Source organism: Galeopterus variegatus, unplaced genomic scaffold, assembly GCF_000696425.1.
Source record: "Galeopterus variegatus unplaced genomic scaffold, G_variegatus-3.0.2 Scaffold343, whole genome shotgun sequence".
NCBI classification, from domain to species: domain Eukaryota; kingdom Metazoa; phylum Chordata; class Mammalia; order Dermoptera; family Cynocephalidae; genus Galeopterus; species Galeopterus variegatus.
The window spans coordinates 452,215-475,055 of record NW_007726454.1 but is presented as its reverse complement, the minus strand read 5'-3'; the positions used below and the strand labels follow the sequence as shown (position 1 = coordinate 475,055).

The 22,841-nt window shown below is 35.8% G+C and overlaps 1 protein-coding gene across 1 annotated transcript in view; it reads left to right on the top strand.

Annotated features, from left to right (window-relative positions):
• TRIM23 (tripartite motif containing 23) overlaps positions 1–21,078 on the top strand; it is a 42,180-nt gene extending 21,102 nt beyond the window's left edge. The window contains exons 7-11 of the mRNA XM_008567766.1: positions 5,623–5,757; positions 14,265–14,394; positions 14,901–15,011; positions 16,492–16,616; positions 18,791–21,078. Of these exons, the coding sequence (XP_008565988.1) occupies positions 5,623–5,757; positions 14,265–14,394; positions 14,901–15,011; positions 16,492–16,616; positions 18,791–18,970 (681 nt within the window). The 3' untranslated portion in view covers positions 18,971–21,078. The remainder of the gene's footprint in view (positions 1–5,622; positions 5,758–14,264; positions 14,395–14,900; positions 15,012–16,491; positions 16,617–18,790) is intronic.
• Positions 21,079–22,841: the final 1,763 nt, after the last annotated feature.

Sequence of the window (22,841 nt, the reverse complement as noted above, 5' to 3'; positions counted from 1 at the left end):
GCTGGAGTAGAGTAAGTGAAGGAGGGAGTAATAGGAGCTAAAATCACAGGTCATAGGGAATTATATGTAATGAAAGCCCTGTGGGCCATTGTGAGGATGTAAGGTTTTACTGATTAAGATGGGGGAACCATTGTGGTGTTTTGAGCCCAAGAGTGACTAGATCTTATTAGTTAGAAGGATCACTCTAGCTGATGTGTGTGTATACTGGGTATATACTGCTGTAGATTGGATGCCTCCCTGCCCCAGCTTCACTGAAGCATAAATCCCCACTATAACTGTTCAGAGGGAAATGCTATTGTAATTGAAAGGTGGGGCCTTGAAGAGGTGATTAGATTGTAGGACCATGCCATAGTGAATGGATTAACAATGGTGGTCAGGGGTGTGGTTCTGAGGGCTTCAAAAGAAGAGCGCATGAGAGATTAGCCTCTTTCTGCTCCTCCATTTTTTGCCATGTGAGACCCCTGGGTCACTGTCGCCACTACCAAGACCCTTACCAGATGTGTTCCCTGGACTTTGGACTTCCCAGCCTCAGACACTGTAAGCTGTAAATTTCATTTTCTTATAAATTACCCAGTTCCAGGTATTTTGTTATAAGCAACAGAAACGGACTAATACATATACCCAGTCGTGGGATTGCTGAGTCATAAGGTAGTTCTATTTTTAGTTTTTTGAGGAACCTCCATCGTTGTCCATAGTGGCTATATTAATTTACATTGCCACCAACAATGTATGAGAGTTTCTTTGCATCCTCACCAGCATTTGTTATTTTCTGTCTTTTTGATAATGGACATTGTAACTGATGATATCTTATTGTAATTTTGATTTGCATTTCCCTGATGATTAGTGATAGTGAGCATTTTTTCATATGCTTGTTGGCCATTTGTGTGTCTTCTTTGAAGAAATGTCTGTTCAGGTCCTTTGCCCATTTTTAAATTGGGTTATTTGTTTTTTTTGCTATTGAGTTGCTTGAGTTCCTTATATATTCTGGATATTAGCCCATTGTCACATGTGTAGTTAGGCAGTTTCTCACATTCTGTAGGTTGTCTCTTCACTTTTTTGATTGTATCCTTTGCTGTGCAGAAGCTTTTTAGTTTGATGTAATCATACCATTTTTGTATTTTTGCTTCAGTTGCTTGTGCCTTTGAGTCTTGTTCAAAATAGCACTGCCCAGTACAATTTCATGTATCATTTCCTATATGTTTTCTTCTAGTAGTTTCATGGTTTTAGGTCTTAAATTTAGGCCTTTGATAAATTTTGAGTTGATTTTCATGTATGGTGAGAGATAGAGGTCTAATTTCAATCTTCTGCATGTGGACATCCAGTTTTCCCAGCAACATTTATTGAAGAGACTGTCTTTACTCAGTGTTTAGTCTTCTGACCTTTTAAAAATATCATGTGAGTGTAAGTGGGTGGATTTATTTCTGGGCTCTGAATTCTGATCCATTGGTCTATTTGTCTGTTTTTATGCCAGTACCATGATGTTTTGGTTACTGTAGCTTTATAGTACATTTTGAAGTCAGGTAATGTGATGTCTCCAGCTTTGTTCTTTTTGTTCAAGATTGCTTTGGCTATATGGGGTCATTTGTTTTTCTATATACATTTTAAGATTGTTTTTTCTATTTCCATGAAGAATGTCACTGGTACTTTGATAGGGATTATGTTTTTGAATCTGTTTATTTCTTTGGGTAATACGGACATTTTGATGATATTAATTCTTCCAACCCATGAACACGGGGTATCTTTCCATTTATTTGTGTCTTCTTCAGTCTCTTTCACCAATGTTTTATAGTTTTTAATGCAGAGATCTTTCACCTCCTTGGTTTAATTTACTCCTAGATATTTCATTTTTTTAGTAGCCATTGTAAATGGGATGACTTTCTTGATTTCTACTTTAGATATTTCATTATCAGCATATAGGAATACTGTTGATTTTTCATTGGTTGATTTTGTATCCTGCTACTTTACAGAATTCATTTATTAGTTCTAGTAATTTTTTGGTGGAATCTTTAGGGTACTATATATTTGATCATGTCATCTGCAAATAGAGAAATTTGACTTTCTTCTTTCCAATTGGATGCCCTTTATTATTTTCTCTTGCCTTATTGCTGAGGCTAGAATTTCCAGTATTATGTTGAATAAGAGTAGGGAAAGTGGGCATTTTTGTCTTGCTCTGGATCTCAGAGGAAAAGCCTTCAACATTTGTCTGTTCAGTATGATATTAGCTGTTGGTCTGTTGTATGTTGCCTTTACTATGTTGAATCACATTCCTTTTATGTGTAATTTGTTGAGTGTTTTTTTTTTATCATGGAGGGGTGTTGGATTTTATCAAATGCTTTTTCTATGTCTATTGAAATGATTGTATGGTTTTTTACTTCATTCTGTTGATGTGATGTATCACATTTATTGATTTGCTTATGTTGAACCATCCTAGCGTCCCAGGGATGAATCCTACTTGATCACAGTGAATGATTTTCTTAATGCGTTTTTGGGTTTGCTTAGCTAGTATTTTGTTGCGGATTTTTGCATCTATGTTCATTAGAGATTGGTCTGTAGTTTTGTGTGTATGTCTTTTTCTGGTTTTGGTATGAGGGTAATTAATGCTTGCCTCATAGAATGTGTTTGGATGTATTCCCTCCTGTTTTAGTCCGTTTTGTGTTGCTATGACAAAAATACCTGAGACTGGGTAATTTATACAGTAAAGAGGTTTATTTGGCTTATGATTCTGGGACAGCTGCATCTGGCACAGGCCTCAGGCTGCTTCTGCTCATGGCAGAAAATAGCAGGCTGCCAGTGGGTATGAGCAGATCACATGGCGAGAGGAAGCAAGAGAGAGAGAGAGAGAAGGTGCCAGGGTCTTTTTTAAGCAACGAGCTCTTGCAGGAACTAATAGAGTGAGAACTCACTCATTAATCCCCCTTCCTCCAGGGAGAGCATTAATCTATTCATGAGGGATCCGCCCGCATAACTCAATCAGTTTCCAACACTGCCACATCGGAGATCAAATTTCCACGTGAGTTTTGGAGGGGACAACACATCCAAACTCCATTATTCTGCCCCTGGCCCCCCAAAACTCATGTCACTCTCACATACAAAATACAATCATTCTATCCCAACAGTCCCAAAAGTCTTAGCTTGCTCCAGCACCAACTTAAAAGTCCAAAGTCTCATCTGAGGCCAAAAGCAAAAGTCCTTCTAGCTTTGAACCTGTAAAAGTCAAAACCAAATTTATCTACTGCAAGATACAATGGTGGAACACGCATTGGGTACACATTCCCATTCCAAAAAGGAGGAATAGGCCAAAAGAAAGGAAAAACAGGTTCCAAACAAGTCCAAAACCCAGCAGGGCAGACATTATGTCTTAAAGCTCCAAAATAATGTTCTTTGACTCCAAGTCCTGCATCCTGGGCACAATTGGGCATCTGGGTCCCCAAAGCCTTGGGCAACCTCACTTCCACAGCTCTGCCAGGTGCAGCCCAGTGGGCAGCACTGGCGCCTGCAGCTTTTCCAGGCTGGTGTTGCATATTACCCATGGCCCTGTAGTTCTGGGGTCCTGACAGAAGCCCTGCCGTCTTGGCTCTACTAGACATTTCCCTGGTGGGGGCTCTTTGTGGGGGATGTGACCTCACATTCCTGCTCAGCATTGCTCTAGCAAATGGCCTCTGTGGTGGCTCTGCCCCTGTGGCAGGTCTCTGCCTCCATCCCCAGGCTTTTCCATACATCCTCTGGAATCTGGGTAGAGGCCACCACGCCTCCACTGCTCTTACATCCTGCCGGCCTGCAGACTTAACACAACGTGGATGCCACCACGGTTTCAGGCCTCTACTATCCAGAGCTCCTTCATGAACCACACTTGGGGCTGTTCCAACTGGAGCAGCTGGGATGCAGGGGGCAGGATCCCAAGGGCAGCTGTGCCCCAGGTCTGTCCTCCAGGATAACTCAGTCCTTCTAGGCCTCAGGGCCTGTGATGGGTGGGGCACCCTTCCAGACTTCTCAAACCTTTAGGGCATTTTTTCCATTGGTCCTGGTTCTTAGCATCTGGCTGCCTCACCGCCAAGATAATGTCTTTAGCAAATAGTTTATCAGCTTCGCCCTTGCATTTTTCTCTTGCTCTCCACTTCTCTACTGCATGGCCAGGCTGCAAATTTTCCACAACTTTATGCTCTGCTTCCCTTTTAAATTCTGGCTGTACATTATGCCTTTGCTGCCATAACTCAGAGTAGGCTGTTAGAAGTAGCCATGTAGTGTCCTTAATGCTTGGCTGCTTAGAAATTTCTTTGGCCAAATGCTCTGGTTCACAACTCTTAAGTTCAAACTTCCACAAAGTCCAAGGGAATGTACACAATGCAGCCAGGTTCCTTGCTGTGGTGTAGTAAGGGTTATCTTTTGTTCAATTCCCAATAAGTTCCTCATTTCTATCTGAGACCTCATCATCCACATGGACTTTACTGTCCACATTTCTATCAGCATTCTGCTTGCCACCACATAAGTTTCTACGACATTCCAAACTTTCCCTTGTCTTTTTCTCTTCTTCTAAGTCCTCCTAACTCCTCCAACCTTTGCTTATTACCCAGTACCAAAGCTGCATCCACATTTCAAGTATCTGTATACCCCACTTCTGGTACCAATTTTCCTCTTCTTTGATTTTTGGTTTTTTGGAGGAGTTTGAGAAGATTGGTATTAGTTCTTTAACTGTTTGGTAGAATTTGGCAGTGAAGCTGTCCAGTCCTGAGGTTTTTTTTTGTTAGGAGATGTTTTATTGCTGCTTCAATCTCATTGCTCATTATTGGTCTATTTAGGTTTTCTAGTCCTTCATGATTTAACTTTGGTAAATTCTATGTGTCTGGGAATTTATCCTCCATTTCTTGTAGGTTTTCCAGTTTTTTAGCATATATTTGTTCATAATAGTCTCTTATGATCCTTTGTATTTCTGTGGAATCTGTTCTAATATCCACTTTTTCATTTCTGATTTTATTCATTTGAGTGTTCTCTTTTTTCCTTTATTTGTCTACCTAAAGGTTTCTTGATTTTGTTTATCTTTTTGAAAAACCAACTCTTTGTTTTATTGATCTTTTGTATTATTTTAATCTCTAATTCATTTTTTATGTTCTGATCTTTGTTATTTCTTTTTTTCTACTAATTTTGGATTTGATTTGTTCTTATTTTTCTAGTTCCTTGAGGTATAACATTAGGTTGTTTATTTAAAGTCTGTCTTCTTTTTTGATGTAGGCAGTTATTGCTATAAACTCCCCTCTTAGAATTGCTTTTGCTGTATCCCATAGTTTCTGGTTTTCTGTGTTTTCATTTTCATTTGTCTCTCTCTCTCTCTCTTTTTTTATTAAAGAGATGACTGGTAAGGGGATCGTAACCCTTGACTTGGTGTTGTCAGCACCATGCTCTCCCAAGTGAGGTAACCGGCCATCCTTATATAGGGATCTGAACCCGAGGCACTGGTGTTAACAGCACCACACTCTCCCAAGTGAGCCACGGGCTGGCCCTCACTTGTCTCTTAACTTCGAATACTGTAATGTTAAATGGGCTTTTGTTGGAAGTTGGCAATGTAAATCTCCTTTCCTAATTTCTTTAACAAACAGCTTATGAGAAATACTGTCTTCCCTTTCCTAGGATGATTGTAGAGTTGTCCTGGCAAAACAGGAAATTACAAGATTACTGGAAACATTGCAGAAACAGCAGCAGCAATTTACAGAGGTTGCAGATCACATTCAGTTGGATGCCAGCATCCCTGTGACATTTACAAAGGTAATGTACTAAACTTTGTTTTTAGGTATGTTTTCTAAAAATCATAATTGATTTACAATTTATGATAATCAGCTTGAAGAGATAACCGGGAAATTTATGAATATTAGGCTTTTTAACCACCATTCTACTTTCTTTCTATGAACTTGATTCATTTAGGTATGTGGAATCATGCATTTCTTGTCTTGGCTGGCGTATTTCTCTCAGCATAATGTTCTCAAAGTTCATCCATGTTGTAGCATGTGAGAAGATTTCCTTCCTTTTTAAGGCTGAATAATATTTTATTACATGTATATACAGTACTACATTTTGTTTATCCATTCATCTGTCAATGGACACTTGGGTTGCTTCTACCTCTTGGTTGCTATGAACTGTGCTGTTATGAACATGGGTGTACAAATGTCTCTTGGAGATCCTGCTTTTAATTTTTTTGGATATATACCCAAAAGTGAAATTGGTGGATTGTGTAGTAGTTCTATTTTTATTTTTTTGAGGAACTGCTATGCTGTTTTCCATAGTGGTTGCACCATATTACAACCCACAATGGTGCACAAGGGTTGCAATTTCTCCATGTTTTCACCAATGTGTGTTATTTTCTGTTTGTTTTTGGATAGTGACCATCCTAACTGGTGTGAGATGATATTTTATTTTGGTTTTAATTTGCATTTCTCTGATGATTAGTGTTGTTGCACATCTTTTCATATGCTTGCTGGTCATTTGTATATTGTCTTGAATATGTCTATTTGAGTCCTTTGCACACTTTTTGATTGGGTTACTTGGTTTTTTTCTTGTTGAGTTGTAGGAATATTTTTATATGTCCTGGATTTAATATTCTATCAGATCTATGATTTGCAAATATTTTCTCTGAATATGTCTATTTGAGTCCTTTGCACACTTTTTGATTGGGTTACTTGGTTTTTTTCTTGTCGAGTTGTAGGAATATTTTTATATGTCCTGGATTTAATATTCTATCAGATCTATGATTTGCAAATATTTTCTGTCATTTCACAGGTTGCTTTTTCACTCTATTGATTGTGTTCTTTGATGCACAAAAGTTTTAAGTTTGATGTCTCATTTGTCTATTTTTGCTTTTGTTGTCTGTGCTTTTGGAGTCATATTCAGAAAATCACTGTCAAGTCCAAATGTCATTTCTTCTAGGAGTTTTATAGTTTTGGGTCTTATGCTTAGGGCTTTAATCCATTTTGAGTTAATTTTTGTATATGGTGTAAGATAAAGGTTTACCATCATTCTTTTGTATGTGGCTATCCAGTTTCCCTAGCATCATTCGTTGAAGAGACTGTTTTTTCTTTATTGAGTGGTGTTGGCACTCTTGTTGAAGAAAATTTGACTGTATACATAAGGATGTATTTCTGGGCTTTCTGTCCTATTCTGTTGGTCTGTATGTCTGTCTTTATGCCAGTCCCACATGGTTTTCATTACTGTAGCTTTGTAGCATATTTTAAAGTCAGATAGCAAAGGTCCTCCATTTCTGTTCTTTTTCAAAATGGTTTTGGCTATTCAGAGTCCCTTGAGATTCCATATGAATTTTAGGATGCCTTTTTTCTATTTGTGCAATAAAACTTATTGAGATTTTGATAGGGATTGCACTGAGTCTCTAGATTACTTTGGATGGTATTGACATCTTAATAATGCAAAATCTTCCAACCCATGAACATGGAATGTCTTTCTATTTATTTATGTCTTTAGTTTCTTTTAGCAAATATTTTGTAGTTTTCGGTGTACAAGTCTTTCACCTCCTTGGTTAGGTTTATTCCTAAATATTTTATTCCTTTTTTCTTCATTGGTGGCTGGCTACTATGGAGATCCAAACCCTTGACCCTGGTGTTGTCAGCACCATGCTTTCCCAAGTGAACTAACCAGTCAGCTCTATTTTAGTCTTTTTGATGCTATTATAAATGGAATTGTTTTCTTAATTTCCTTTTTGGATTGTTCATTGTTAGTGCATAGAAATGCAACTGATTTTCTTTGTTTTGATTTTGTATCATGCAACTTTGCTGGATCCATTAGTTTATTTGTGGAATATTTCTGGTTTTCTACACATAAGATTATGTCATCTGTGAAGACAGATAATTTTACATCTTCCTTTCTGATTTGGATGCCTTTAATTTCTTTTCTTGCCTAATTGCTCGGCTAGCACTTCCAATACTATGTTGAATAGGAATGGTGAGAGTAGGCATATTTTGTCATTCTCCTTATCTTAGAGGAAAAGCTTTCAGTTTTTCATCATTGAGGATGATGTTGGCATTTCATGTATGGCCTGCATTATATTGAGGTAGTTTCCTTCTATTCCTAGTTCATCAAATGTTTTTATCATGAAGGGTATTGAATCTTGTCAAATGCTTTTTCTGCACCAGTTGAGATGATCATGTGTGTTTTGTCTTTCATTCTGTTAATGTGCTATATTACATTGACTGATGTTGAACACTCCTTGCCTTCTAGGTATTAATCCCATTTGGTCATAGCGTATAATGTTTTTAATGTGTTGTTGAATTCAGTTTGCTAATATTTTGTAGTTTCCTCCTGGTTTCACTTGCTAAGTGGGTTAGAGTGGGCAGGGAAGGGATGGGTGCACAGAATGCCCTCAAATTTATTACCCCTTTCACTGGAATCCCTTCTTGGTTTTACATTTTCCTGGGTGCATAGTTTTTCAACTGGTCTCTAGAGTTCTCACAAGTGTATTTGGGTCCACATATTGTTTTACTTTTGAGGCTTAGGAGTGGATTAAAATGTAGATTTGGGAGTCATCATATAGATGGTAATTGAAGCTCATGGAGTAAATGAGAATATGTAGAATTAGAAAGGATCCTCAAACAGACTCTAAAGAATACCAGCATTTGAGGTGGATTAAAGGCAAATGAGAAGGAGCATCCAAAAGGGCAATAAAAATGAGGAAATTTTTGTATTATAATAGCCAAGAAAAGACTGATCAAAGGAGGAAGCAAAATAATAATTGCAAAGACTTACATAGCAATTATATGCCAGGAACTGTTGTAAGGACTTTTATGTGTATTTTTTAAAAAATGAATCCTTCCAAGAATCTTATGTAAATTTTGTACTATTTTTTATTCTCATCTTATAGATGAGAGAAGTGAGGCAGAGAGGTCATGCAGCTAATAATATATACAGGTATGTTTATTACAGCATTATTTGTAATATCAAAAAATCAGAAATGACCTAAAATCTATCAGTTGGGATTGGTAAAATGTGGTTCATGAAAGCATTGAAAGAAAAAGGTTGGGGTTTTTGCTCATTTTCCTGGGGCCAACTTGCACTTTGCCACCTGAGTGGAGCAGATTTTTGTCTTACTCTAACGAAGAACATTCTGAGCCTTTCCTACTGCCTGATCAGGAGACAAGCAAGCATCCCATGACCAGAGGCGAGGCCGGAATCCCTGGGAAGCCATCCCAACACCTGAGCAGAGGGCAAGTGAGCATCCTGTGACTGGGGCCCAGCTGGAAGCCCCAGGGAGCAGCAGAAACACTGTTTCCACACAGGTGGTCCACCACAGCCACTACCACAGCTACTGCCGCTGAAAGGATGGGTCACTGCCATAGTAGCAGCCAGGACCACCGTCCTGGCAGCCTGCCTCACACTTGACTTTATTGACATAATGAGTCACCAGTGGAACCTGCAAATAAAGGAGGAAGTCTTTCTCCTTAAAGTCTGCTCCAGAGTAATAGAAGAAACAACTGTTCTACCAGATGACCAGACATCAATATAGAGATCGTAGAAATATAAATAAACAAGAAAATATGACACCACCAAATGAATACAGTAATTCTCAAGTAGAGAATTACTTGAGAGCATGAAAACTTGAAATGTTTTAAAAGGAATTCTGAGCAATGATCTTAAGAAAACTCAGAGGTAAGAGAAGACTCAGTTAGAAAATACATTAAAATGAGAAAAAATTATCCAGAATATGAAGGAGAATGAGATTAATACAATAAAAAAGAATGAGATTAATACCTTAAAAAAGAATGTAGCAGAACTCCCGGAACTGAAGGATTCATTCAATGAAATAAAAAGAACACAACTGAGAGCTTAAGCAGCAGCTTAGAGCAAACAGAAGAAAGAATTTCAGATCTCAAAGATGGTCTTTTCAAAATAATCCAGGCAGACCAAAAAAGGAAAAAAGAATTAAAAGAAATGAAGGAAATCTAAGATAGCTAGCAGATAGCATCTGAACCATGGCCATTCCAGAAGGGGATGGGAAAGGAAAAGGCATTGAAAACCTACTCAAAGAAATAATAAGGCAAACTTCCCAGGTGTAGGGAGAGACAGCGACCTTCAGATCCAGGAAGCCCAAAGATTCCTAAACAGATTCAATCCAAAAAGATTCTCTCTGAGACACGTTATAGTCAAACTGGTAAAGCTTAAACACAAAGACAGAATTCTAAAAGCAGCAAGGGAAGAGCACCAAGTCACATATAAGGGAGTGGCCATCAGACTAACAGCAAATTTCTCAACTGAAACTCTACAGGCCAGAAAAAAATGGGATGATATATTAAAAGTACTAAAAGAAACATATTGCCAGCCAAAAATTGTATACATAGATGGACTGTTCTTCAGAAATGAGTGAAATATTGTATTTCCCAGGCAAACAAAAACTGTGGGAATTTGTCACCACAGGACCAGCACTGTAAGAAGTTCTCCAGGGAGTCCTGCATCTGGAATCTCAAAAACGATAAGCACTCATGCATACACAAGGAAGAACAAAACCCACTGTTAAAATAAAAATGCAAGTGAGAGAGAAAAATAAACTAAATCATACCAACTCAAAAAATCAACAGACATTGAAGGTTCATAATAAAAGAGGAAGAAAAGAACAAAAGATATTTAAAACATCTAAACAAAAAGTAATAAAATGCCCGGAGTAAGACAATACCTGTCAATAACAAGCATACATGGGAATTGATTAAACTCCCCATTCAAAAGACACAGATTGACTAATTGGGTTAAAAAGCGAGACCTAACTATATGATGTCTTCAAGAGACTCACCCCACCTGTAAAAACATACACAGACTAAAAGTGAAAGGATGGAAAAAATATACCATGTAAATGGAAGCCAAAAACAAGCAGGACTAGCTATTCCTATATCTAATAAAATAGACTTTAAATCAAAAACCATAGAAAGAGACAAAAAAGGCCACTGTATAATGATATAGGGATCTATGCAAGAAGAAGACATAATAATCATGAATATGTATGCACTCAACACCAGAGCACCCAGATATATAAAGCAAACACTACTAGACCTAGAGAAAGAGATAGACCCAAATACGAGAAAAGTGGGGAACCTGAATACCACTCTCTCAGAATTGGACAGATCTTCTAGGTAACAATTCAACAGAGAAGTACAGGATTTAAACTACACCTCAGACCAATTGGACCTGGAGATATCTACAGAACATTTCATCCCACAACTACAGAATATACATTCTTCTCATAAGCACATGGAACTTTCTCCAGGGTAAACTGCACGTTAGGTCACTAATCAAGTATCAGCAAAGTTTAAAATACTGAAATCATTTCAAGTATCTTTTCAGACCACAATGGATTAAAACTGGAAATCAATAATAAGTAAAACTCTGGAAACTATGCAAATACTGGAAACTAAACAACAGGCTCTTGAATGACCTAGTTAATAATTTCAGTAATGTTGCAGGATACATAATCAGTACCTCCAAATCAACTATGTGTATATTCTCTAATAATGAGCTAACAGAAGGAAAAATCAAGAAAGTAAGCCCATTTACAATAGTCATCAAAAAAATCCCCAAACAACCAAACAAACAAAAAACCTAGGAATCAGTTTAACCAAAGAAATGAAAGATCTCTACAATGATAACTACAAACCACTACTGAAGGAAATTAAAGGCACAAAAAGATGGAAAGACATTCCATGCTCTTGGATTGGAATAATTAACATTGTGAAAATGTCCATACTACCCAAAGTGATCTACAGATTCAACGCAATCCCCATCAAAATACCAATGACTTTCTTCACAGAAACAGAAAAAACAATCCTAACATTCATACATAACAACCAAAGACCCCAAATAGCTAAAGCAATACTGAGCAAAATAAATAAATAAAAATAAATAAATAAATAAATAAATAAATAAATAAAATAAAGCTGGAGGCATAAAACTACCCAACTTCAAATTATACCACAAGGCTATAAGTAACCAAAACAGCATGGTACTGGCATAAAAGCAGACACACCAATGGGACAGAATAGAGAACCTGAAAATCAACCCATGTACTTCCAGCCAACTGATCTTTGACAGAGGCAACAAGAACATACATTGGGGAAAAGACTGCCTTTTTAACAAATGATGCTTGGAAATCTGGACATCCATATGCAGAAGAATGAAACTAGACCTGTACCTCTTGCCAATTACCAAAATCAACTCAAAGTGGATTAAACACTTAAGTATAAGACCTGAAACCATAAAATTACTAAATGAAAACATAGGGGGAAACACTTCAGGAAGTAGGATCGGGCAAAGACTTTATGAATAAGACCCCAAAAGCACAAGCAACAAAAGAAAAATAAATAAATAATGGGATTATATCAAACCAAAAAGCTTCTGCACAGCAAAGGCAACAATCAACAGAGCAGAAAGATAACGTACAGAATAGGAGAAAATATTTGCAAACTATTCATCCAACAAGGGATTAATATCCAGAATGTGTAAGGAACTCAAACAACTTAACAATAAAAAAGCAAATAATCCAATTAAGAAACAAGCAAAGGAGCTGAATAGACATTTTTGAAAGGAAGACATACATATGGCTATCAGGCACATGAAAAAATGCTCAACATCGCTAAGCATCAGGGAAATGCAAATCAAAACTACATCAAGATATCATCTTACCCCAGTTAGACTGGCCATTATTGAACAGACTGAGAATAAGAAATGTTGGCGATTATGTGCAGAAAGATGAATTCTTCTACACTGTTGATGGGACTATAAAATAGTATAGCCATTAAGGAAAACAGTATGGAGGATTCTTCAAACAACTACAGATAGAACTACCATATGATCCAGCAATCCTACTTCTCAATATATACCCAAAGGAATGGAAATCATTGTGTCAAAGGGATACCTGCACTCCCATGTTCATTAGAGCTCTATTTAAAATAGCCAAGATATGGAACCAACCTAAATGTCCATTGATGGACTAGTGGATAGAAAAATGCGGTATATATACACAATGAAATACTAGTTGGCCATAAAAAAGAATGAAATTTGCAGCAACATCGATGAGCCTGGAGAAAATTATGTTAAGTGAAATAAGGTGCAGAAAGAGAAATACCGCATGTCATCACTCATAAGTGAGTGCAAAGAAAGAAAGAAAGGGAGAAAGGGAAGGAGAGAAAGGGAGAGGAGAGAGAGAGACTACAATAGTATGTTGAACGTAAAGAAGGAGAGAACAAATCTATTAGTAGACGTGGGAGAGGGGGAGGCAGCATTGGGTTAGGGAGAGATTGGGTAAGGTGTGTAATGAATAATTACGATTTATAATAATGAATATGCTAATAATATTAATTTGATCATTGCCATGTTGCACATGGGCAATGTTAGTCAATGCTTTAACCCCAAAATATGTATAATCGATTATGCTTCAGCAAAAATAAAAAAAAATAAATAATATAAAAGAAAAAGGTTGGTCTGTATTATTGAAATGAAAGGATTCCATAAGATAATGTTGAGTGAAAAACATTATTTGCAGTGTGTGTGTGTATATATATATTTTTTTTTAAGTAAATTTGTTTTGTGTATGTTAAGCAATGTGTGCATATGGAAGTGTCTAGAGAGATATATTTCAAATTGTTAACAGTGGATATTTCCTGGAATTGAAAAGCAATTTTCATTTTTAATTAATTTAGCCGTATTTTGAGTTTTTTAGTACAGCATAAAAACATGTTATATAAAAAAGAATGTTTGAGCTAAGGAAACCTGGGAAAATTGTGTGTGTGTGTTTGTGTGTGTGTGTGTATATTCATGCAGAGACAGAGTGGTCAGTTTTACCAAGGAAAGATTTAGCCACGAGGAGGAATTCATCTAGTCGAGAAGATCAGATTCACGGGATTTTGAGGAGTACAACTTAGATTGCAATGAAGGAGACATGGAAATAATTAACAAAGGTGCTTTAGAAATAAAAAGTATAGGGCCGGCCCGGTGGCGCACTGCTACAGTGTGCCGCTTGGGAGCGCAGTGGCGCTCCCGCCGAGGGTTCGGATCCCACATACAGACCGGTTCCCGCTCACTGGCTGAGCGAGGTGTGGGAGCAACACCGAGGGTTGCGATCCCGTTGCCGGTCCCAGTCCGGTACGGGCGCGACACTGAGGGTTGCGATCCGTTGCCGGACACGAAAAAAGACAAAAAGGAAAAAAAAAAAAAAGAAATAAAAAGCATAAATGCTATTACTTTGTAACTTTATATCAAAATAAAAATATTTTTACAATTTTAAATTATAGGATAACAGAGTTCACATTGGACCAAAAATGGAAATTCGGGTTGTTACATTAGGATTAGATGGTGCTGGAAAAACTACTATTTTGTTTAAGTTAAAACAGGATGAGTTCATGCAGCCCATTCCAACAATTGGTAAGTATGAGTATTGCTTTTTACCTTACTGGACACTTTACAGACAAACCCTAGTTTATAGCCAAGTTCTTGGGGTCTTTTTTGATACTGATCTGTCATGCTGGTGGGCTCCTAACCAGCATTTCAGAGAAAAAATACAAGATTCAGTGGCTATGGGACTGAAACGTGGATAGTGGGATGGTAAAAAGATACAGATTATTGCTGAGAAAGTTGGAAGTAATAGGGGATTGGTGACTCTGGCTGAGGGTTAGAGGTGGGAGGTAAAAGTGGTGCAGAGCTGGTAGGTACCTGGATTCCAAGGTTAGAACCCTGGTGGAGGTTTAAAGAGCTAGCAGCTGTTAAAGGTATATGTAGGATTAGGAGTGGGGTTGGTTAGGTTTCAGTAGATGTTGCTGTATGCAGATAATTTGTAAGTTACAATTATAAATAGGGGGTTGACTATGTTTGATGTGTCATTCATTGTAAATATAAATACAGTATAAAAGTAACTTTTTTTTAAAAAACAGGTTTTAATGTCGAAACTGTAGAGTACAAAAATCTAAAATTCACCATTTGGGATGTAGGTGGAAAACACAAATTAAGACCATTGTGGAAACATTATTACCTCAATACTCAAGGTGAGAGTCAAAACTGACATCTTAATTTTTCATATTTTTTAAATGACAGTTTTCAGTGCACTGATTTAACTAGCAAAGCTGATATTTAAGCATTGATTAAATACTAGACTATACATTTAAATATCAGTGGCCAGCCCCTTATTTTTTAAAAAATGAAGGTGGGAAGACTGGAATATGGTACTTTTGGTTTATTCATGATAAACCATTATTATAAAATAAAAACTATACTTAGCTATGTAGGCAGTTAAGAGTACAGTTGTGCTTTGCCGACCAGTGGGGATATGTTCTGAGAAGTGCTTCATTAGACAATTTTGTTGTGTGACCATCACAGAGGGTGCTTACACAAACCTAGATTGTATAGCTTATTATACTCCTAGGCTATATGGCATAGCCTATTGCTCCTAGGCTACAAACCTGTACAGCATGTTACTGTACTGAATGCTGTAGGCAGTTGTAACACAATGGTAAGTATTTGTGTATCTAAACATATCTAAACATAGAAAAGGTACAGTAAAAATACAGTATTATAATCTTATGGGACCACAGTTGTATATGTATTTCATTGTTGTGGCACATGACTGTATTTACCTCTTCCTGCTCTTAACAGTTAACATATATTATCAGTATTCATATAGGTGTGATTGCTGGCAAATGGTGGTATAGAGTTGAACTTGTGGTGTATGGTTCTGCTGCTCAGTTTATTTCAACATTTATCTCATTATAATCTCTTAATAGTTCTACTCCCTCCTTTCCATTCACAAATAGTTGTTATTTGCAGAAGAACCTACAGTGGCTTGCTTTTGACCAAACTATATAATATCACATGTATTCCACCTAGCTTTTATTCACATTTGAGCCTCATTCTACACTTTTGCCTGCTGTACCCCAACATGAAGCTTATGTTCATGCCATGTGTTCTACCTTACACCTAGATGGGATACAAGATAATTATTTTTACTTTGGGATTTTTTTATACTTAGTATGAGTCTTATTTAGTAGGAAAAAATGGAATTTTGAATTTGAGGAATGGTTGAAAGTCTGAGGATGTTTAGCCTAGAGAAAATAATACTTTGGAAAGAGAAAGATGATTTTTAAAAAATGCTTAAAAGACTATTTTTTAGTAAAGGAGGTAGTATTCAAAAAAGTGGCATCAGTAGGTAGAAGGTCATGAGTTGCACATTTTCATTAAGAGAAAAATATTAATTGATATACAAAGCAGTTTTTGTTTGACAAAACAAATGTTATAAATCCTGTCATAGATGGGGAACCTAAACCTGGGAAGTTATATGAACTACTCGCAGTCATCCTGTAATTATTGGTAGGTGTTCCAACCATAATATGCAGCCTTTCACTGTGTGAAAATAGTGATGGTAGACAAACTTTAAGCATAATATATTACTGAGAGCATTAAATATTTGGTCCATTTACTGAAACTTAACAAGTGACTAATTGAATATTTTTGTGGGTTTTTTTTGGGTAGCTGTCGTATTTGTTGTTGATAGCAGTCATAGAGACAGAATTAGTGAAGCACACAGTGAACTTGCAAAGTTGTTAACAGAAAAAGAACTACGAGATGCTTTGCTCCTCATTTTTGCTAACAAACAGGTAATATATTTTTATATCAAAATACTTATTTTAGTAGTTTCATGCATTCTATGTCATAAGGCAGCTTGAAAGATTTAAAAGAGAATCAATTTAATAGATATTTATAAAGTTTCTTTTGTGTGTTTTGAGTACAATCTATGTGGAAAATGCTGTGCTGAGTATCTTGAAGTATACAAAAAGAAGTAAGGTAGCTGGTGCTCACCAGAAACTCCTTTGTATGTATGTGAACACATGTGTATGAATCTAATACAAGGAAAACTGGTAAGTAACTTCAGTAATGTTAACAAAGTATTACAGGGAATTAGGGGAGAGAGAAAGTGGCATCTTGTAAGATTTTTAAAAAGCAAGATTCGAGTTGAAATTATAAGAGTTGAAATTATGGATCAGAATTGAGTCAGTATGTGAAGAAAAGAACTTTACAGGCAGAGAAAACAATAGCTGAGTGTTTTTAGGGAGCATCAAGCAGACCTGTTATGTGAGGTGTAGTAGGTAGAGATGAAGAAGAAAATCTAGAATAACACATAAGGCCATGCTGTGAAGGCTTGACAGGGCTAGACTGAGAAATTGAGGTTTTATTCTATGAGCAAAGGAGAACAGTCAAAATGTTTTTGAACTAGTGGGTGATAAGATCCTATCAGTGTTTTGAGACTGTAATTCTGGGGGTAGAATGTAGAATGAATCAGGGCAAGGGACTAAAGACAGGGAGATGGAGTAAATTCCTGAATTAATTGAAGTGAGAGTTAACAAGAGCCTGAATTAGAGGAATGGAAAGGTGGAATCAGATGGAAGAGATTTTATGGAGGTAGAATTGTTAGAATTTGGTGACTGGGGAGGATGAAGGGCTAGGAATAGCTGAAGATTCCTAGATCTTGAGCCTAAGCATCAAAGATGATGAGAATGCTATTAAGTGAAGTGGAGTAGAGTAGATGTCATAGGAGGGGAAGAATAGGATGAAGAATAAATAATATTCCCCTTAATAAAAAATAAAGGGCAAATTATTAAGAACTGATACATTTAGCTCTGATTTAAGACATGCACATAAGAAAGTAAAATATCATTTTCTATCTATCAGATTGTTGTTTTTTTTTTTTAAAAAGATGACCGGTAAGGGGATCTCAACCCTTGGTTTGGTGTTGTCAGCACCACGCTCAGCCAGTGAGCCAAACGGCCATCCCTATATGGGATCCGAACCTGTGGCCTTGGTGTTATCAGCACCACACTCTCCCGAGTGAGCCACGGGCCAGCCCCTATCTATCAGATTGTTAAACAAAAGAATGTTTCATAATTCTCAGACTCATATACACTGTTGGTGTGGTTATTAAACTGACATATTTTCTTGGAGGGCAATTTGGCAATACCTGTCAAAGTTTTAGATGCATGTACCCTTTGACCCTGTAATTCTACCTCTAATAATCTATCCTGTAGACAAATATCCAAAGGTTATTCTGCAGATAATTTTGCAAATGTATGTAAATTTATGTAAACTTATATATGTATGTATGTGTGTATATATGGATTGTATAATAGTACATAAGCACATGACTTCAATCTAAATGTTAATAAATATTAAATTTTGTTGCATTTAGACAATGGAATGTAATTCTGATGTTATAAATAATGTGGAAAATCTATCTTCATCATGTTTCTTAAGTAAAAAACAGAAAAAACAAAAAAGTGCAAGGTATAGAAAGTCTAAAGTATGTTTCTGTATTTGTTTATTTGCATAAATGTGCACGGAAATTTTCTGGAAAAATACGTAAGAAATTGTTACTGGTGGTTGCTCCTGGGAAGTAGGGGCAAGGAGTGTTTGGAATGAGAACGTAATCAATTCTTCATTATATAACCTCTATATATAAACCGTTTTTTATGGTCTATATTTGTTAATTTCTTTTTTTTTAAGTTGAAACCTTATAATAAGGCTTATAAAAAGGCTACTCTTAGAAAAATTGTATATATGTATACACACATATAAATCATTTTAACCAAAACTCTAATTTTTTCTATTTTTGTAATCTCAGAATAATTATTGAAAGATGAATCTAGGTTTTAACTTCTTTTTAGGCTTCTGTTAGAATGTTATCAACAGATTTCTATTCAAATAGGAATAATTAGAAAAATGATAATTTCGATGGACTGACTGATAAAAAATTATGATGTGTTTATATATCTTTTAGGATGTTGCTGGAGCACTGTCAGTAGAAGAAATCACTGAACTTCTCAGTCTCCATAAACTATGCTGTGGCCGTAGCTGGTATATTCAGGGCTGTGATGCTCGAAGTGGTATGGGACTGTACGAAGGGTTGGACTGGCTCTCACGGCAACTCGTGGCTGCTGGAGTATTGGATGTTGCCTGATTTTAAATGCAGCAGTTCAAAGTTTGTGGTTAAGTGTTATTTTACACATATGATGTTGTAGGAAATTCTACATCTCAAAGATGATAGTTAATTTAGGATATGTATATAAAAGGAATCTTGGGTTGAGAATTCAGTACATTATTGTATTTAAAAAATTATTCTATGGTAAAATTTAAATATCTGAGATTAGATTGAATAGAGATTTCTTGAATATACATTCTTTTAAAAAGTATTTTTATTATTTAAGTTTTTCAGATTATATGTGTCCCATATATTGGAAAAGAAGTAGTCACAGAGAAAGGGTAAGTGAAGGTTTGTTCTTTCAGTGAAAAAATAGCAAACTGAGTGCCTAATGGAACCTTTGTCTGAAACATGGGAAGTATAGCTTCTTTAGCCTGCCTTTTCAGTGAATTGTGGCACTATTTTAGTGGTAGAAATTCAGTTGCTTAATGCATCTTTGGATGATAGGATTACATTACTTTCTGTTCAATATAACAGAACACCTTTAATGCTAAGAATATAAGCTATATAATAAAGTTAATATTTTATAGTGTTTTATTAAAATTTTCTTCTACAATGTTTTGTATAAAACACAGTGAAACAGAATGAAATTTTATCTAACTAGGCCTGACCGTCAGATCAGTACTAAACTGAAGAATGATTAATAAAACTGAAAGTCATTTGATTTTCACTAAGAAATACCCATTTCCAGGACTGAACCTAGGCTTATGTATAGTTTCCTAGGTCAGAACTCTAAATTGGTCCTTCTATTTTTAGTACATTTAAAGTACTTAGAGTGTTTCTAAAATAATATTGCCTTCTTCGAGAGAATAAGTAAATAAAGACTGTAAGTAAAATGTGATAAGTTACACAGAGAACCGGGGTTGGCTTTACATGAAAGATAGAGACCTAAATAGAAAACTACTTTTACCTTAAGAGTTCTTTAAACAATGGGGAATGCTTATTACCTAATTGCTTTAAAATATTTCCCCAAATAAGTGCATTTATGTTGACAATACAATATCATCAAGGCTCTTGATGACAAGGCCTTAAAAAGGTATTTAAGAGGAAAAGTATGTGTAAAGAAGAAAAAGAACATTCAAAAAGTTTACATTTATTATGCAGTGTTCTGAGTAAAAGTTTAAAAATTTTGTGCTCTTTACTGTTTTTCATTTTTAAAGGATAATCTTATGGAAGCATGACTTATTATATTTAAATAGCTAGATTGAGATTTTGTGAGTTTTTTTTAATGCTCTTTACTCTTTAGGATGAAGTTGAATCTTAAATCTTATTAGTTCAGTTGTTAGAGGGACAATGATGTCTGATGACAAGATGTGACTTTTAGGACTGCACTGTTTTGGTTCAGTCTTTTCAAATGTATTTGTTTGTTTAAAAACAACAAAACTTTCAGAGAACAAAACATAAAAATAGCCCATCAGTGTTATGGGCAATATGTAAATAAGTAAATATATTATTTCGTCCTTTATTTTTTAAGTAAAAGGTCATGCTGTTACAAGTGTAGTTTGTATGCATAAATAATATTTCTGAATTAAATTATTTAATATTTGACTGATTTCAGTAACTGTGAAAAATAAAAGGTATTGCATATGCCTGTGAGCCCTTGAACTGTTTTCTGTACTAGGTAATTGAAAAAAAAAGGTATAACACTAATACATGAACTTGCTTTCCTTGTAAATTATTAGGTTTGTTTCACCAATTTTGCTAAACTTTGTAATTCACATTCTTAGCATATAACAGCACAATTTAAAATTATGCTTAGACCTGACTATAATGTATTTATGATGGTAGTGTGTTTGTAACTTTTTTCTTAAGGAAATATTTTTCTGAGGCTCCTAGTTAAGATTGTGCTGTTTCCTCTGGGAAATGTCAAATTTAAGAATGGGAGAAATGTTTTAAATTCAATATATTCTGATTGCTTCCTAGTTCTGAATTTCTGTATTGAGCCTAAATATTATTGTATGGTTTATGTAAAGGAGGTTTGTCAAGTATATAGCCCTGGTCTATAATTCAGGAATGATTTATAACCACCAGAAGCTAATATTTGCACTAATATGATCAGTATGGAAAGCAATAAAATGTTAAAATCATTTTAAAGAAGTCCTATGATTCATTATTCTAAAATGTCTGTTTCTTGAAACATAACCCTAGTATTTTTGCTTGTAACCAATTTTATTTGTGCTGTGGTTAAGAGAACCAATAAAACAAAATGAGGTGGGAATTGATTTGCTTGTCAAATTTGAGATGTAGTTTATTTGAGGAAGCAAAGATTTAGAAATAACTTATTCTGTATTTGCGATGTAGGTCACATTTAAATAAGGAATGCAACTGTAGTATTTTGAAGGGGGAGTTAAAATGTTGCATTGAACAGAGTGAAACTTTTTTTTATTGCTTTAAAAATTTTAGATTTAACCTTTTTCATCGAGAACATTAAATGACTATTTTAGAAAATGGCTTAGGAAACTTAGCTGTAGCCTATGAACTAATATTTCACACTGGAATACTTGTCAATTTGCAAAGTGGTAACGGAAGAAAATAGCTGTACTCTTCCCTGAAAGAAGGAAGAATGAACAGGACTAATGAGTAGGACTAATGAGTAAGTATGAGATTGTATCCTGATAATTCAAAATATGCTTTAAAAAAGACATGACAATGTATGTTTTTAGGCCAACCAATTATGTTAAATTTTTGAGATGGAATGGAAAAATTCATTAGTCAAATATGATTTCACTCAAGGCAAAATAATTGCACTTTTAAGTGGAATGAGCCTTCATCACCACTTGGTGGCAGTATTACCAAAAATTTAGATTAAGCTTTTATTTATTTTTTTGGGGGGATTTATATTCTATATATATATATACACTTTCTAAAAAAATTATATTTTGTCGATATACATTGTGGTTGATTATTATAGCCCCTTACCAAAACCTCCCTCCCTCCTCCTCCTTCTCCCTCCCACCCAACAATGTCCTTTCTGTTTGCTTGTCCTATCAACTTCAAGTAATTGTAGTTGTTATATCTTCTTCCCCCTGCCCCCCTGGTGTTTTTTTTGTGTGTGTGTGTGTGTGTGTGTGTGTGAATTTATTTATTAATTTTTAGCTCCCACCAATAAGTGAGAACATGTGGTATTTCTCTTTCTGTGCCTGACTCGTTTCACGTAATATAATTCTCTCAAGGTCGTGGTGGGACTGCAAAATGGTGCAGCCTCTATGGAAAATGGTATGGAGGTTCCTCAAACAAATGCAGATAGATCTACCATATGAGCCAGCTATCCCACTGCTGGGAATACACCCAGAGGAAGGGAAATCATCAAGTCGAAGGTATACCTGTTCCCCAATGTTCATTGCAGCACTCTTTACAATAGCCAAGAGTTGGAACCAGCCCAAATGTCCATCATCGGATGAGTGGATATGGAAAATGTGGTACATCTACACAATGGAATACTACTCGGCTATAAAAACGAATGAAATAGATTAAGCTTTTATGAATGAGTAAAGCTAGGTAGATTAGTCTAAACACCTACAGTCTAGGAAGAGGTAAATGTCACAGTGAAAAGTCATTTTATGTCCAACTTTAAGTTCTACTTTTAAAAAGGAGGTCACAGTATTAGTTTTAAGTAGCACAACTTGGCATATTCTTGCATCTCACAAGAGTTTGTGGTACAAAATAAAGGAAATCATTCTGCTGATCAATAGATGGAAAAGTGTAAGTTTGGATTTAAAGCATAAAAATATGCGTTCCTTACACAGGTGTGTGCAGCATGTTCCTCCCATACATTTCTGGAAAAGTACGTCTGGAAACTAAAAGCAGTGGTTCTTTATAGTTATGAAGTAAGTTATAAGGGTAAATGAAG